At 37.6% G+C, this 18142-nt stretch overlaps 1 protein-coding gene across 1 annotated transcript; it reads right to left on the bottom strand.

The window, feature by feature from the left end:
• LOC109436903 (olfactory receptor 51H1-like) lies at window positions 1-957 on the bottom strand. The gene has a single exon (XM_019715782.1). The coding sequence runs from the start codon at window positions 955-957 to the stop codon at window positions 1-3; it is 957 nt and encodes a 318-aa protein (XP_019571341.1).
• Window positions 958-18142: the final 17185 nt, after the last annotated feature.

The following is an 18142-nucleotide window of genomic DNA, read 5'->3' as shown; positions in this document are numbered from 1 at the left end:
CTAACCCCCTGCAGTGATCTTGGTTTGAACAAATATGTGGATGAGCTTCCTTCGTATCTCCTTGGTCTTCACAGTATAGACTATGGGGTTTAGCACAGGGGGTACAATAAGGTAGGCATTAGCCATGAGGGCATGGGTCAGTGGTGAAATGTGCTTTCCAAAACGATGAATGACAGACACCCCGATGAGTGGCACGTAGAAGATGAGTACAGCACAGATGTGTGAAACACAGGTGTTGAGTGCCTTCAGCCGGCCTTCCCCTGAGGTAATGGACATTACTGTTCGGAGTATGAACACATAGGAAAGGAGGATGGAGAGGGAGTCAGTGCCCTTGGTGAAGATGACAGCAATGAGCCCGTAGAGACTGTTGACACGGGTGCTGGCACAGGCGAGGCGCATGACATCTTGGTGGAGACAGAAGGAGTGGGAGAGGATGTTGGAGCCGTAGAAGGGGAGCCGCTTGATGAGAAAAGGCACAGGGAAGACCACACAGACTGCCCTTGTCAAGATGACTGCCCCTGTTCTGCAGACCACACCATTAGTTAGGATGGTGCTGTACCTGAGGGGGCTCCAGATTGCTACAACCCGATCAAAGGCCATGGCCACCAGAACACCAGACTCAATGGCTGAGAAGGTGTGGATGAAGTACATCTGAACAAGGCAGGCATCAAAGGTGATGGACTTGTAGTTAAACCAGAATATGCCTAGCATAGAGGGCAAAGTACAAAGGGCAAGTCCCATATCTGCCAATGCCAGCATACACAGAAAGTAATACATGGGGATATGCAGGGACAATTCAGACTTGATGGTAGAAATGATGACACCATTGCCAAAGAGGGCAATGACATATATAGCACCCAGAGGGAATGCCATCCAGTAGTACTTTTGTTCAAGCCCTGGAATTCCAGTTAAGACAAAGTAAAGGTGTTGGAAGTGGGAGTGGTTATTATCTGCCATGAAGCCAATGTGACGCATGCATGAGGAGGCAGGTTATGAGATCCTGGTTGGTGGCTTCCTAAAAATATAGTAACAGGGATTAACAAGATATGAGAATCTGACTTCCCTGGGAATTGAACCGTTTTATTTTCACATGTGTTGGGGAGAGTATAAGAGAGGACTGAACCCTGAAATCACTACTCCAATGTGTATCCTGTTAAGAAAACTTCTACTGGCCCAAGGGAAAAAGACTCACCCAAATACAAATAAATCATATTCAGTTAAAGCACATACCGTAGTGCCAATGCATTAGGTAAACATTCTGCCTCTCCTGACCTTTCCTCTCTTTTTCTAATCAATAGTTTATAAGCTGTTGAATCAGAGGCTAAGGACATAATAACTAAGAATCAATATAAATATGAATTATTTATTCCCCCCAAAGGATGCCATTCCCACCCATCACACTCCTATGTCCAGAACTCTCATGAAGGCAGTGAATCTTGTATGTAGGGTAGGGATGGAAATGCCAGCACACATGCTTATGCTTCTATTTGGGCATGACCTTCCTTCATTTCCCCTGAACCTGGATGTGGCCTCAGAATAATTCTCAACCCAGGAACCTCAGACAGCCACTTCTAAGAATAGAAAATGAAATGTATTTTTCATCTTCAATCCAGTGAAATCTTAGTGGAAGGGGGAGAAACTTATACTTATGAAAGAAACAATAGCAATTCTCTTTTAGAGTAAATCAGTTTATCCAAGAGGAAGTGAACACCCCCCCCCCCACCCACCCAAGGCTTACCTGATTCCTTTTTTAGGATCAGGATCATCTGGCCATCCTATTGCTAAAGCACAGTGATCACTCATAATGGCATGTTACACTCTGGTTGAGTCAGTACAGAGGCCTTAGCAGAGATCTGGAAGACATACTCATGTTGCCAGAATCAGTAACTGTATTTATTCCAAAGGCCCCCTGATGAGGTCATTCAACTTTAGACATGAATGCTGGTCAGAGGTAGAGCAGACTGTCTTTGAAAAGCTCTCAACCTTCAGGCATTCATCAGGTGCCTTCATCAATTGACTGCAATCAAGATGACTAAGAGCCAATGTCGTGTTAAGAACCTGGACTATTGAGCCACACATCTTGTAATGTTCTCTCCAGGGCTGTAATCAGATTCCAGGTACCTTGCCCCTCAGTATAGCCCTATACATGTAACATGTGGACAACAATAATCCTAAACCACAGGGGCCATGTGAGGATTTAAATGCAAAGTTTTCAGAAAATAAAATGTGTGTTTTTTATTATGATTAAAAAGTTATTCTCTTCACATATTCTCAATGTTTACGCTGGATTTTTCATTTGTTTCTTTCATGTTTTTTATTTTGTTTGTTTGTCTGTTTTGGACTTTTTGACCAGAGTTCTTTGCAGTTGGTGGAAGTGAAAACTGACAGATTCTTTTCCATCAGCAAAAAAATCATATTTAACTTTGTATCTCTTGTAACTTTGAAATAATTTACCCTCTGCTCTACATATATTGAGTGGCTCAACCCAAGGCTATGTATACACTTCTGGCTGACCCATGCTCATGATGCATCAAAAAGCATATCATAACTGTATTTGAAATCTCCCAAAATATCCTCTTAGAAAGATTTCTGGTTCACATTTCCCCAAACTTAGCCAGCATATTTTCCTTTTGTCTATAAAATATCCATTTCTTTCCATTGCTTTTATGAAAGACAGCTAGTTGTTGGTGCAAACATCTGGACTATCAGATTGCCAGCATATATTTTCTGTCCTTCCACTAAACTACTATTTCAGTTTTTGTGTGTTAGTGGATTTTGAGAAAGAAAATGTTTAAGTTTTTAAAACAATTGTAATAAAGAGATGAAATGAGAGAAAAGTTTAAGAGGTAAACAAATGGGGGGGGGGGATAAGGTGAGGGAAGGGAAAAAGAGAAGAGAAAAAGAATAAAAAGAGAAAAACAGAGATCCAATGGATAGAAGTAAAAGTTGGTCTATTTCACATTTTACTAATAAAGACATTGAAGCCGAGATAAAGAAATAACTTGCTGAGTCAAAAACCTTGTTAGTAGTAAAACAGAAGAGAAGAGGAGGAGGGCGTGAGGCAGAGCCTTGTTGAGAAAAATTCAACTAAGTGCAATGGGAACTTGATGTCTCAGTTAGAGAAGACCAAGCCCAAACTGCACCTCTTGGCAAAGATGCTTGCTCCCTGATGTAGGGTCTTAGATTTTGTTCTCTATCTATATTGCTCAAGATCTAAAAAACAGGTAGAGTTCAAGCCCTGAAGATTACATACTTAGATCTCAAGTTCTTCCTTTGGAAGTTTTATCCAGCCCTAACCCTCTGCTATCCATACTGCCACATTTATGGAAAAATAGACTGTGTAAGTGTTTTATATCTGCTCCTCTAGGCAACCACAAGCTGCATAACCTCATTATAGATCCTAGATTTAAAGAGCAGGTGAACAATAAATAAAATTACAATTTTTTCTAGTGTGTGAGTAGCAGCAAACAAACACAGTTCCATTTGCCATGGTACTAGAGAGACTTCCAGGTTTCCAGGAATTCTAGAGTGTTTGTGGATGATGGAATAATGAACTGGCCTTAAAAGAAGTTTGCTAATTAGTGCTTCTTTATACCAGGATCGTATGATAGACAGAGAGGACCTGAGGAAAAAGGAAGAAAACCCTTCCTGATCTAGAGATTAATTGTAACTACCCCTCATCTGATGGTAGAACCACAGATTCCCTTCTCAAGGGGAAAATTCTCAAACTCCAATCATTGTAAGAGTCTAGATGAAAGGAATTTTAAAAGTTCAATGTCTATCAAAGGACACATTGGTTGTTTCCATGTCGTGGCCACTGTAAATAAAGCTGCAATGAACATCAGAGATTGGATAAAGAAAATGTGGATGGAAAATGGAATACTATTCTGCCATAAGAAAAGATGAAATAGTGCCATTTATGACAACATGGATGGATCTTAAGATTATTATGCTAAGCCAAATAAATCAGACAGAAAAAGTTGAGAACCATATGACTTCACTGATATGTGGGATATAAAACTGAAGGCAACAAAGGAACAAGACAAACAAATAAAGAAACAAAAACTCATAGACACAGATAATAGTTCAGTGGTTACCAGAGGGTAGGGGAGGGAGGGTGATAGTAGAAGAAGGTAAAGGGGATCAAATATATGGTGATGGAAGGAGAACTGACTCTGGATGGTGAACACACAATGTGACATACAGATGACATATTACAGAATTGTACACTTGAAACTTATATAACTTTACTAACCATTGTCACCCCAATAAACTTTAATTTAAAAAAAACTTCAGTGATGATATCTTACAATATTCTGTTGATATTTAGCTTATATCAACTTTATCCTATGATTTTGCCCTAAAACTTACCTGGTTGCCAAGAATATTCCCCAGCTGGCAGAGGATTCTTAAGCAGTCTGAGGCTTGCTTGGCAAAACCATTGCCACTACCCATGTGAGGACTTTTATTTTCTGAGCTGCTCCAAACCCCTCCCTGTACTATACCATGGAGAGTTTCACAGATCTATGAATAGGGTTATTCCCCAGGCCTCCAAGATTAAGGACTCTCTCTAGGGCTGTAAAATCATGTCCTAGACTCTAATTTCTGGGAAATGAGATAGTACTGAAGAGGCTATTTGGAAAACGTGTGTGTGTGTGTGTGTGTGTGTGTGTGTGTGTGTGTGTGTGTGTGTGTGTTTGGCTGGTTGGGGAGTTCCAAACACTGGTGAATGCTGAATCATAGTCTCTCAGGGCCATCTTAGCCACCTTGTTATTTCCATGCCCTGTAATGTATAATAGTTGCCTTTATTTTTCTCAAAACACAGCAAAACTAACAAAAACATCCCAAGTAAAAGTGACTCCATGATTTTCCCATTCCATTTTTCGCATGAATTCTAAAGTTGAGATGACTCCCTAATGAATGAATTTTTTGTGCTGGTTCACCTGCATTTTTCAGCTCTCAGTATTAACCTAATAAGTCTTATCATATTCAGTGCAAAAGGAAAGCAAGAGGCCCTTCGGGGAGTAATGAATTGATGTACCCATCAATCAAGAGACAGTTCATATTCTGTAATATCCAATTATTACCTTCAAATTATATTATTGTACTAACCTGCCCTCTGAATAATAATAATAATGATAACAGCAGGAACATTAATAATAGCAATAATATCTAATGTTAATTCTGAGCTTTATCAATTATGTAATTTATTACATTTGCTTTATACTTTCATCATCAAAATCCTCATAAATCCTCATGACTTTAATACTCCTGTAGAGTGGATAAGCTAAGTATTATTCTCATTGACCTGAAAGGATCACACTGGGAACTGGCTCAGATTCTTGATGTAATTGTAAGACTTTGGTTGTAGAAATTATACTTATGATAGAAATAATAGAACAGGGGCTCTTCACTACCCCAGGTGTGTCCTGGACTTCCTGGATCTTGAAGGTCACCAAGTCTAGGTAAGAAAACAATGCTCATATAGAATGAGGCTCATATACTAACCTCTCTTATTCACTTACCATTTATCTATATGATAGTCTTAGAATAATGTAATATTAATGTAGATTATGCTTTCAATACCATACACTCTCAAAGTGTTGAGTCCTTAACTCAAATAATATTCATTCTACATCATATAACCATTTTTAATACTGTTTAAAGTAATTAAAATGTGGAATTGCTCTATTTGCAATATCTTAAACTCCATATTCCACTGTTCATTGTAAATATGTCATCTTATGATACTTGTCATGCTCTTATTCATATTTTTCTTCTATATTGAAAAATAAGGTTTTGGAGTAACTGAATCACTATAACTTTATTACAATTTCTCAGCCAACTATGTTTGTTGTTTTTGTTCTTCTTTTTTACTTATATAGGTTGATCATTTGTATCTCACGTGGAGTCTGATTTCTTTTAACTTTCTGTCATACTGCCAGTACAAATATAAAACTAAACAAGTGTCTCTCTTTTTTCATTTTAACATCTTCAAAACTGAAGTTGGGTAAAGGAGACTGACTATGAAATAGGTCAGATTGCATGGTCCTGTAAATTTGGAGAATCTATTTTCAGTTAACTATTTTAATTTTTCTTGATTGAATATCAATCCCATTCCTATCAAAAACAATTTCAAATATTCATCATATTTCTGACCCCCACTCTCACTCAATCTTGCTCGTATAACATTCTGTAAAAAAACCTTTCCCCTATTCATTCAAAAAAATTGTGATAGTTTCATCCAGTCTTTCTCAATATCCACCTCTCTTAACTCCTTTTTGAAATACATCCACACCTATTCTAACCTTCCTAGAATTAAGTAAATTGCCTCTTCCAGGGGTTTAATAGTAACCCCACTGCATTCCCAATGTCTTTGACTTCATCTCCTACTTGACCACTTGCTTTTCCCATTTCCCCTTCTTCCTTGGCAATTGAATTTGTATTTCTGTGTGTGTGTGTGTGTGTGTGTGTGTGTGTGTGTGTGTGTGTGTTCATGAGTTTGTTCATATTATTCATATGAATAATATATATATTCAACTCTACATAGAAGCAGATTCATTCCAAATCTATATATTTGATACTTATTCTTGTGTTGAGTTTCAGAGAGTTATATGTATCTGCCTCATGGCCATGATTTTCACCTCTGTATCACACATATTTATCAAAATCAACAAGTCTATAACTTAAAACAGAACTTTGTGCTATGCCTTAACTGGTTATTTTTTAAACTTTTATATCTCAGTTGTTAATTCTATCCATCTATTCACATAAAATAGGAAAATACATATGTCATCAAATAAATAAGTCCTGAGAATTTTACCTCTTAAATATTTCTAATATTGTCATTTTCTTTCTACATCCAACAATGTTATACAATTATAGACCCTCTACTTCTCTTACATGGATTATTTCAATGACATCTTAACTTTTTATTCACATAAAAATAAATTGCTTTGCTTATCCTTGATTTTTCCTGTTCCTTCTTTCTCTTAACTGAATGACTAATGAGGTTTCTCTTATTTCTTGTCAATTTCTTTAGAAAATATTACGCTCATAACATTTAGCACTAACCAAATTTGAGTTAGACAGATGTCTTAATCCATCTAGTTAAATTATTTCATTGCCACATAAATTTGATTTTGTATGAAAGCCTCATAAAAAATGCATAATCGTGAGAAGTTGAAAATGAAGTCGCAAATAATTTGTAAATCCTTAAGTAGTTTCCATAATATCAGGATAATTTTTAGCATTAATAAAATTGTATATTTTTCCCAAAACATGTTCTTTCCTATTGACTCATTCTTAATACACTTCTGAGGTATTTAAAAACAACTGGATTACTAGAACAGAGATGCTTCAATCCATAACCCAGGGCTAATGTACATTGTATGATCAAGATAACCAAAAAGTTTTGTTGTATAAAACAAATGGCAAGATGGACGGACAGAAGAAAAAAAGAAAGGAAAGAAGCGGAAACAAGCAAGGAATAAATAATGAGAAAATGGGAGAGACAGAGGGAGGACATAGAAAATATAGATGAGCCTGGAAAGGTAAATTTTAAAGAACCAAAAATGCTAAATGCTCTTATGAGACTATATATTTTAAATGTTTTTAAAATTTATATCCACTAAAATTCACTTTTTAGTACATTTCTATGAGTTTTGACAAATACATAGAGTCAGGTAACCAACACCCTAAACCAGATACAGAATCGTTCCAACAACTCAAAACATTCCCTTATGTTACCCCTTTGTAGTCAACCCCTCCACCCAACACAAGCCTTTGGCAACTACTGATCTTTGTCTAATCCTATCATTTTGGTTCATTATACAGTATGTAATTTTTCAAACATGAATTCTTCCACTTAACATAATGCTTTTGAGATGTATCCGTGTTATTGCTGAACAGTGTTCCATGGTATAGCACCAATGGAATAAGAATAGAGGTTAGTCTTTTGCAACTATACTCGTATCACATGTTCTTTTATTTATTTGTTTGTTTGTTTTGTTTTATTTTAACAGATAAGGGCAATATTTTAAAAAGCTGTTCATTTGTGTAAAATAAAATAGCCTTGAGCTGGACTTTGTTTTCAAAAGCTGTTTATGTGACTGTGTGCTATGACATCTTTCATCCATCAAATTGTTCAGTAAGACTTTTTAAAGATATGTATGTAGAGAAAAAAATATGATTAAGAGCAACTACTGATCTCCTTAAAGATGAAAACTTTCTCTTTGAGTCTTTATATGAAATATGCCGTGAGATTTTTCGTGAATTGATGGCTGAAGTTCAAATATCAATTTCAATATTATCTAGGTAGTATCAAGTATCACCAGAGAGAGTCTGTAAGTTTTCAATTGAGGGCGGGGGAAGAAGCATTTTAATATATTGCTAATAAATGAGAATCACTAAAACGTGTTTGTTATTTGGGTGTCAAAAACATGGGTGATGTCGTTTTAATACTATAAGATTCCACTTTTCTGAATTATCTAAAGTAGTGAAATTAATAAAAACAGAAAATAGAATGATGAATCAAAACCACAATGAGATATCACCTCACCCCAGTCAGAATGGCTATCATCAACAAGACAAATAGTAACAAATGTTGGAGAGGCTGTGGAGAAAAAGGAACCCTCATACACTGTTGGTGGGAATGCAGACTGGTGCAGCCGTTATGGAAGGCAGTGTGGAGGTTCCTCAAAGAATTACGAATAGAATTGCCATATGACCCAGCAATCCCTCTCCTGGGTATCTACCCAAAAAATCTGAAAACATTTAGAGATAAAGACACGTGTGCTCCAATGTTCATTGCAGTTTTGTTTACGGTGGCCAAGACATGGAAACAACCAAAATGTCCTTCGATAGATGAATGGATAAAGAAGTTGTGGTATATATACACAATGGAATACTATTCAGCAGTAAGAAAAGATGATATAGGAACATTTGTGACAACATGGATGGATCTTGAGAGAGTAATGCTGAGCGAAACAAGTCAGACAGAAAAAGCAGAGAACCATGTGATTTCACTGATATGTGGTATATAAAACAAAAACAGCAAAAGAACAAGACAAACAAATGAGGAACAGAAACTCATAGACACAGACAATAGTTTAGTGGTTACCAGAGGGTAAGGGGGGCGGGGGGTGGGGGGTGGGAGATGAGGGTAAGGGGGATCGAATATATGGTGATGGAAGGAGAACTGACTCTGGGTGATGAACACACAATGGGATTTATAGATGATGTAATACAGAATTGTACACCTGAAATCTATGTAATTTTACTAACAATTGTCACCCCAATAAATTTAATAAAATAAAAAAATAAAATAAAATAAAAAAGAAATGGAAAAAAAAAAAAAGAAGAAAGAAAATAGAATGATGGTTACCAGGGGTTGTGGGAAGAGGGGAAAAGGAGTTATTGTTTAATGGCTATAGAGAACCGAGTTTGACGTGCATATACAGTAAATAACAGGAGTTAGGTATTGTCCTGGACGTTTCACTAACATTACATCCAAACTGTTTTCACTGATGAGGAAACTGAAGCTCAGAGATGTGAAGTAGCTTGTCCACAGTCTTATAGCAAGAAAATGGCAAAATGAGAATTTTTCCCTAGACAGTTTAAATATGAAAGCCACAGCACTATGCTGTGGGCTCCTGAAACACTATCAAATGATACACATTGAGCTGAGGAAAAGAAGGACCAGCGATGGTTTAATTCTGTCCCTCCCTCCAACTTATTAGGGCAGATTCATTTATCACATTAATAATGCTTTCCTGAACAGAGCAGAGCGCAGACAGATATGGGGTCCTTTCCACGGTTTAGAGATCAAAGGAAAGAAAGCCCTGGATCCCAGGTTGACGAAAGGATAGGGAGCAGTGCATTGAACTGAACGAGGAGCCTAAGACAGTACCTTCTGGGGCTGTGGGTGCACTGAAGAGCTGAGACTTAATGTCCTCACCTCCATTCACCATGGCATTAAACGTCAGCAGGAGGATTTGAGGGCAGCTTCCAGGTCCAATAGATCACACCTGCTAGAGTTTTCTGGAAGAAAGAGAAGGGATGCAGTAACCTGTGCCCTGGAGACGTTTAGATGTACCCTGGGCATAGGGAGATTAATGTACCGTCTCCTGAAAGGGAGTATAAGTGACAAGGATGAGCCAGGATAAACTCATGAGTTGGGATCTGGTTACCCAGGTCTGTTGCAGGGATTAAAGGAACAAAAACACCTCTGAAAGATCTCAGGAAGGGGAGGAGCAGTGGATGGCATAGCATACAATGAGTCTTCAGGCTGATTAAGTCCAGGGTGTGAAGGAAAAGCCACAAGCTGGCATGGGGAGTGGGGATATCTGATGATACTTGATCCATCAAAAAACAGAGCATATATAATGAACGACAAATGGCAGGGAAAATGAGAAAGTGCAAAGTACAGTGAAGGCAGAGAAAAGAAGTGAGCCAGAGGAGTGAGGGCGTCCAATCAAGCTAGCTGTTGTATTTCAGAGAGATCTGGCTTTATTATAGCAGTGTGTTATGTCCAGGAATGGGGATCAAATCATAACAAGGATAAGAGGTCATTCTATAGCCCAGGTAGTTTTTGAATTGATTTAGGCCTTAGCCTGAGGGATACAAAGCAAAGTGAGTAAGTGATCCCTGTAGAGATGGAACCTGTGAACTTAGAGCCATTAGCACCATGTGGTACTCCACTGAGCTAATGACAATTAGTCAAAACAAAGACAAGCAACAAAACCAGAAGGTGTCCCTGTGGACTGAGCCTGGGGCACTGTCTAGGGCTCATTATCTGCTCTCTGAGAACAAGGTTGGAGAAGGGCTGTGGTAATTGTCAAAAAGCATACAGGCCAAGGCGAGACAGGATATCAGGACAGGGTATCAGGACCCATTGGGCCTATGAGCCCAGGACTAATGTGAGGTGGAGGGGAACCTGTTTCTGGGGTTATGAGAGAAGGACTGGATGCTAGGCATGGAGGAATTCTTCCATCCTGCTGCAGTTCAAAGGTCATTGTGGTGCTTCCTCTGGGCAGAACAGCAAGCCTTTAACTAATCACAGCATTCTCATCGAGGTTCCCCATGGGGCTCTGGCAACAAGAGACTGGACACCTGTGCTCACCCTTCCAGTATCCCACACCCCACTCACTCACGCAGATGGGGTACAACAAGGGTAGCCATAAAGAACACACCTGAGGCAGTCCGCTAGAACACCAAAGAGTGTGAGGGTCGCTGGGAGAAACGAGTGTGGTGAGTGAACTGCGCAAAGGGAGAAGCATGGGGTGGGAAAGAAGAATAAGACTCAAGATGAGGTGGTAAAAATCAATGGGGAGAGCATAGCAAGTGGGGAGATGAAACAAGAAAGAAGAGGGAGAAATTGGTGTGGAAGTCACTGCTTCTGAGCTTGGAAGAACAGAAAGGAGATAGCGTAAAGATTTTGACCATTTTCAATAAGTTACTTCAGTTTTTGAAGAGTCGGAATGTCGATCAGGGCTACAGAATTGGGATGGAACAAATGGAGAGATCGGAAAAGCACAGTGCCCTTTATAGAAGGTAAGGAGCTGTGGGGCTCAGAATCTCGACAGTGAGTGAGATTTCCGTATAAGCAGATTCTTTAAAACATTTAATTCTTTCATGTATAATGGAAATATGCTGTTATTACATGAGTGAAAAATACAAAAAGATAGTGTTTGTCTTTGACTAGCTCACAGAGTAGTAGGAAGGCATGGGAAGAAGTACAATAATGCACTAGTTTATGTTAAAGTGATGCATAGAGGTAGGAGATTAGGGAGTGATTCATTTGGAAGGGGTAATAGAAGGTTATGGGCGCTGGTAGCAACTGAGTTCTAGTAAGGATGAATTGTTTCCTGAGATGGAAAATAGAGGGAACGTAGAGATAACTGCAGGTACAAAGGCAAGGATTATGACAAAGTATGCCTTATGTGAAATTGGGACTCAACATTCAACATTATACTTTAGAACTAAGAAGCCACATGGAACAGACTTTGCTGACCAAACATATCACTGACGGATATCTTAAAATTGTATAGTGCAGTTCTGAGTTTACTAGTGGCCAGAAACTCTGGATGGTGGAACTAGGGAAACCTTGAAAATTCAGTAGTGGTATCTTCTATACATATGGGCTGGCTTTCTACCTACCTTACCTCAGTGATGGTCCGCTGGGGTCCTTGTCCCCAGGTTCTTCAGGGCATCCCCAGGGGGGCAACAGAACTGATTATTGCCTTATATTCCAACTCTCCATAAAGATTTGGACTAAGAATATGGGAGGTTATTTTCTAAATGTGGGCCCTATGACTTACCTAATCATTACTCTTCCCTAGGATATTGTATTCTTTCACCCCACATACTATGCTGATTTGTTTATGCTCCCTGTATACGTAGGTTTCTTACCATATCTATATTTAATAATGTACCTGATGTGATCTCATACTTTTTTAGGTGGTTACCCATGGGTCACACCACCTCTCTCCAGCAGATTTCTTGGTGCTCAGCACTGACAATATCTCTTACAGTACAGTCAGAGTTAATGTGGAGACAAATGAGGGTCTCTCATTATATGGAGGGATTGATAAGTCCACTCTCTTAACCATTTCTTCCTACTCTGGTTTATCCCCTATGACACAACTCCTAGAGATTTGATGCTATAAATCCCCTCACACTAGCCACATTTTGAAGCCATTCTAATACTGCAGCATTCATCTGCAACCAAAGACGCTATCTGACACACGCTCATCAATGCTGGTCTGGTAAGTAGCAGGGAAGATTGTGGTGAGGGTCCAAACAACCAGGACTAAGTCTGGGCACAAATTTGTTCACAACACTCTGCCATCTGTATGTGACTGCTAGATTCCTCCATTATACCAGCATCAAATCTCCCCTATAACCAAATATCCTATGTTCCATCCCTTTAGGAACAGTCATTTGTCTTTCAGATGGCAAGACACTAATGTGGTAATGAATGAAACGTGTGTCCTGTCCTAGAAAACATCATTCAGTATTTATAAATATCTTTTGGTGACAATGTCCCCAACTTTCAGTTTGAATTATAGAATTAAATCTATAGAAAGCAGCATTTCAGTTTGAGAATAAGGAACATTATTTGTCTTTGTAGCAACCTATTGGATATTTGAAGGAAAATAAGAAGGAGGGCCTAAATGAGTGACGTGAGAAGTGATTGTAAGGTGTATGTTTACGATTCCCCTGTATTTCTGATGTATATATGTGTATGCACTGACTATTGAAGGGATGTTTGTGAACATCTGATGAATATTTGTGTATGTGAAGGGATAAGTTACTCATTGCCTGCATATGTGTGTTTTAGAAAAATGATTGAATCTTTGACTCTACCTGCCTGTGATTGTGTGAGGTGGCAAAAGATTGGTTAAGAACATTTGCCATTCACGATTTTTGGAGGTAGGGGTGTGTGTGTGTGTGTGTGTGTGTGTGTGTGTGTGTGTGTGTGTGTTTGAAATAACACATATGTGCACATGCAGGTGCTTTTGTTTCCACATGCTTCTTCATGTGAGTACATGCATATATATCAGTTCATATACAGAAGTGCTTCTATCTTAGGAAATGAGCATTTGTACATTTCTGTATCCTTGAAAGCATGCATGAGTATGGATTACAGTTTTTGTTTGAGTACCTATTAATTTGATATGCGTCTGCCTCAAAAATGTTTCTGTCCATGAATATAAACCTTTCTTATGAATGTGTCAGTGTGTGTTTCTGTGTACCAATGTGGATAAGCGTGTGTGTATGCATATGTCTATATTATGTGTGGACATGGGTAATAATTATAAAATGTATCTTTTTGTGTGTGAGAATAGTGTAAATGGCAGATTATATTAATTAGGCATGTAGGAGAGGGCTTTCAAAAATCTGGGAAGGAGTGAATCTGTCATGAAAGTTCCCATGTGATAGCTTAAATAGCCCCACAAAAGCCTCAAAGTCTTTGCTCAACAAGCACCTATCCTAAACCTCTTTCTGTTTTACCCATAATCAAGCATATCCACTACCTGACCCGTTGTTTTTTTTTTTAATTAGTTTCAGGTGCACAAGACAAAGCAAAACTTAGACATTTATCATTTATATCCCTCACACTGTGTGAACCCCCCTCCCCCCATCCACTATCCCTCTGTACGTTCCCCAAATTAATTTTCAAAACCCCGTGGCCATCTTGTGGTTACCGACTATTTTCTAAACCTTTCACCTTCCCCTTATCCCCACCCCCCCGCCCCTCTAGCAACCCTCAGTTTTTTCCTCCATGTTTCCAAAACTGTCTCTGATTAGTTCATTCACTTATTATTTTCTTTAGATTCCGCTTGTAAGTGAGATCATATGGCATTTGTCTTTCTCTGTCTGACTTATTTCACTTAACATAATGTTCTCGAGGTCCATCCATGTTGTTGCAAATGGTAAGATTTCTTTCTTCTTTATGGCTGCATAATACTCCATTGTATAAATGTACCACAGTTTCTTTTTTTTTTTTTTTTTGTACCACAGTTTCTTAATCCAGTCATCTACCGATGGGCGTTTCAGTTGTTTCCATGTCTTGGCTATTGTGTATAGTGCTGCAATAAACATAAGAGTGCACAAAGATTTTTGAATTGGAGTTTTGGATTTCTCTGGGTAGATACCTAGGAGTGGGATTGCTGGATCATAAGGTAGTTCCATTTTCAGATTTTTGAGATACCTCCATACTGTTTTCCATAGTGGCTGCACCAATCTGCATTCCCACCAACAGTGCACCAGCGTTCCCTTTTCTCCACATCCACACCAGCACTTGTTGTTTGTTGATTTATTGATGATAGCCATCTTGACTGGGGTGAGGTGGTATCTCATTGTGGTTTTTATTTGCATTTCTCTGATGGTTAGTGAGGTTGAGCATTTCTTCATATGTCTGTTTACCATCTGTGTGTCCTTTTTAGAAAAATGTCTCTTCATGTCCTCTGCCCATTTTTTAATTGGGTTGTTTGTTTTTTTGGAGTTGAGTTGAGTGAGTTTTTTATAAATTTGTGATATTAACCCCTTATCAGATATATCATTGGCAAATATCTTTTCCCATTCAGTAGGATCACTTTTTGTTTTATTGATGGTTTCCTTTGCTGTGAAAAAGCTTTTTAGTTTGATGTAATCCCACATGTTTATTTTTTCTCTTACTTCCCTCGCACGAGGGGATATATCAGTAAAAATCTTACTCCGGGTTCCACTACCTGACCTGTTTTTGATGAGCAGGAATGTTCCGTAAATGTATAGTATATATGAGGAACCTCTCTGTTCTCCATATTGCAAGCCTAGACACTCAGAAGAAGCTCAATCTAGGGTACATTTCAGGAAGAGAAGCAGAGAATTCAAGAGTCAGAGGAGGAGAGAGTGGAGACCAAAAACATACGTTGGGGGGAAAAAAGGACTCCCCTGAAGAAAGAAACATTTTGGAGGATTTACATGAGGGGTGGATGGGAATATTTTGAGAAAGGTGATAGCTATGGAATAATAAAATTAAGTGAGCATTTCAAAAAGAGGGACCATATCCAGAAGAAAATTTAGAGAAATAGAATTGCAAAAGCACAAAATAGAAGTATAAAAGATTTATGAAGCACATTTATTTGAGGCTTAATGTAAACCAGAAACTGGATTCACAACAATGAATAAAATGAAGAACCATGTCCTGAGGAAGTAACAATCCATTGAGGAGGAAGACATAGAAACATTAATAATTGAGAACGACAGGAACTATGTTAGAAAATGTTCCACACTGTGATAGGAGAGGGTAAATAATCTACCCAGGAGCTGTTTGAGGAGAGGTGCTCAGCAGGGGTTCAGGAAGAGCAACAATGTCCTAGCTGGAACTTCATGATATATATGAAGTATGATGATACAGAGAGGGAGAAGGAAATTCCACTTATAAAATGTATTCTTTGAAAGTGTAAAAAGCAATAACATAGCTGAAGAATCCCACTAGTTCTGGAAGGCTAAGATGGAAGCAGAAATAAAAACGGGTTAAGCAGTCAAGATTGTCTGGGGCCAGATGGTGAAAGGGTTTCTATGACAAATAAAGGTGTGGCCCTTATTTTAACAGAGGAAAATCAGATGGGTTTAAAAAAGGGAAGACGCCACAGCCACATTATCAGATTGCAAATTGGAAATAACTGTGGGATCTGTATGGAGGGAGAATTAGCAGCAGAGAAGCCAATTGGGATAATGCAAACAAAAGCCTCAGCAAAAACCAAAGCACCATTGACGAGGAAAACAATTAGAAACGGAAGAAAAATTTCAGATGAGACAATGGAGTTTACTGAATAATTGATAGTTATTCATTTCATATGAAAATATATCTTTTTAAGAAAAAAATAAAGTATTAGAGTTAAGGCCAAAGTCACCATTGAGTCCTATCCACAATTCAATGTTAGTCCCCTCCCCCAGTCATTAGGACTTTAATGAAATAAATTTAATGCAAATCTCTCCAGATTAATTCTAGATACTTGTGTACAAATATACCTATCAGGGAGATAGAAACTTTAGGAGCCTTTTAAAACATATACTCATATGATACCACAATACATGAATACTATGCGTTTTATTTTTCAGCTCAACAAAATATCTTCATTCTTAGCTGTTGAAACTCATGCATCACGACCATCTCTCTGATTAATTACCAGAATTAATATGAGAATTATGAAGAACTCTACTTTTTCCTCTTGCAAACAAAAATATTTAATGTCTTTTTATGCATGTGAAAGTCTTTCTCTGTGAGAGCTATATCAAGAACTAGAATTGTCAAATCAAGTAAATTTCTTATTTTAATGAGATGTTCCAAATTCTTTCCCTAAGGTCTACATAATTTTATAATATTGATAGCATTGATTAAAAATCGTGCTTTAATATATTTTCCAGAATATAATTTTATCAAATTTTGTGATTTTTATTCCACATGATGGGTAGGAAATGTTTTATCAATTTTTTAAAAATGTGTATTCTTAAGGTAACTGCTGAGATGGATTTTATTATACATTTGTTTAGCATCTGTATTTATTCTTATATAAATCACTGTTCATATTTTGCCTGATTTAATATTAGATTGCCCACATCTTATTTATTTGTAATTCTTTAAATATTCTAAATTTAAACTTTTTTCAGTAATGTAAGTTGCAAAAATTGTCCCATTCTGAGACACTGTCTCACCTTTTCCTTGTCTTTTAACTTTATATATGATGCCATTGCTATGACATTTTATTTTTGCTGTGAATTTTTTTATCGTAAGAACACTTAACATGAGCTCTAACCTCTTAACAAATGTTTAAGTTGTAAACTATAAGCAAAATGTTGTACAGAGGATCTCTAGAACTTTTTCATCTTACATAACTGAAACTTCATACTCACTAAACAGCAATTGCCTGTTTCTCCCTCCTCCTAAACCCTAGAAACCATCATTCTCCTTTCTTGTTCTATGCTTTTGACTATCTATATATCTCATGTAAGTAGAATCACGCAGTATTTGTCTTTCTGTAACAGCTATATTTCACTTAGCAGTTTGTCCTCCAGACACATCCATGTTGTAGCATATGGCAGGATTTCCTTCATTTTTAAGGCTGAGTAACATTCCATTATATGCATATACATATTTTTTTTACCCATTTATCCATTGATTAAGTTATTTATATATCTTGGCTATTGTGAATAATGCTGCAGTGAACATGGGAGTGCAGATATCCTTCAAGATCCTGATTTCAATTCTTTTGGATATAGACCCAGAAGTGGGGTTGCTGCATCATAGGATAATTCTACTTTTAATTTTTTGAGGAACCATTATACTGTTTTCCATAGTGTCTGCACCATTTTACATTCCCACCAACAGTGGGAACCATCAAGGGTTCCAATTTAACCACATCCTCATTAATTCTTATCTTTTATGTTTTTATAATATCCATCGTAATAGGTGTGAGGTGATATCTAATTATGGTTTCCATTTGTATTTCCCTGATGATTCATGATGTTGAATATATTTGTAAGTCTTTTTTGAAGAAATCTCTATTCAGTTTCTTTGCCTTTTTAAAATTGAGTGGGTTTTGTTTGTTTGTTTGCTTTTGAGTTATAGGAGATCATTATATACTTTGAATAT

Source organism: Rhinolophus sinicus, chromosome 14 (assembly GCF_057876585.1).
Source record: "Rhinolophus sinicus isolate RSI-liver-muscle chromosome 14, RSI-T2T, whole genome shotgun sequence".
Taxonomy (NCBI): domain Eukaryota; kingdom Metazoa; phylum Chordata; class Mammalia; order Chiroptera; family Rhinolophidae; genus Rhinolophus; species Rhinolophus sinicus.
This window is presented reverse-complemented; position numbering and strand designations above follow the sequence as displayed.

Coding starts and splice junctions, on each gene's coding strand:
- LOC109436903 (XM_019715782.1), bottom strand. CDS start 957: ATGGCAGATAATAACCACTCCCACTTCCAACACCTTTACTTTGTCTTA.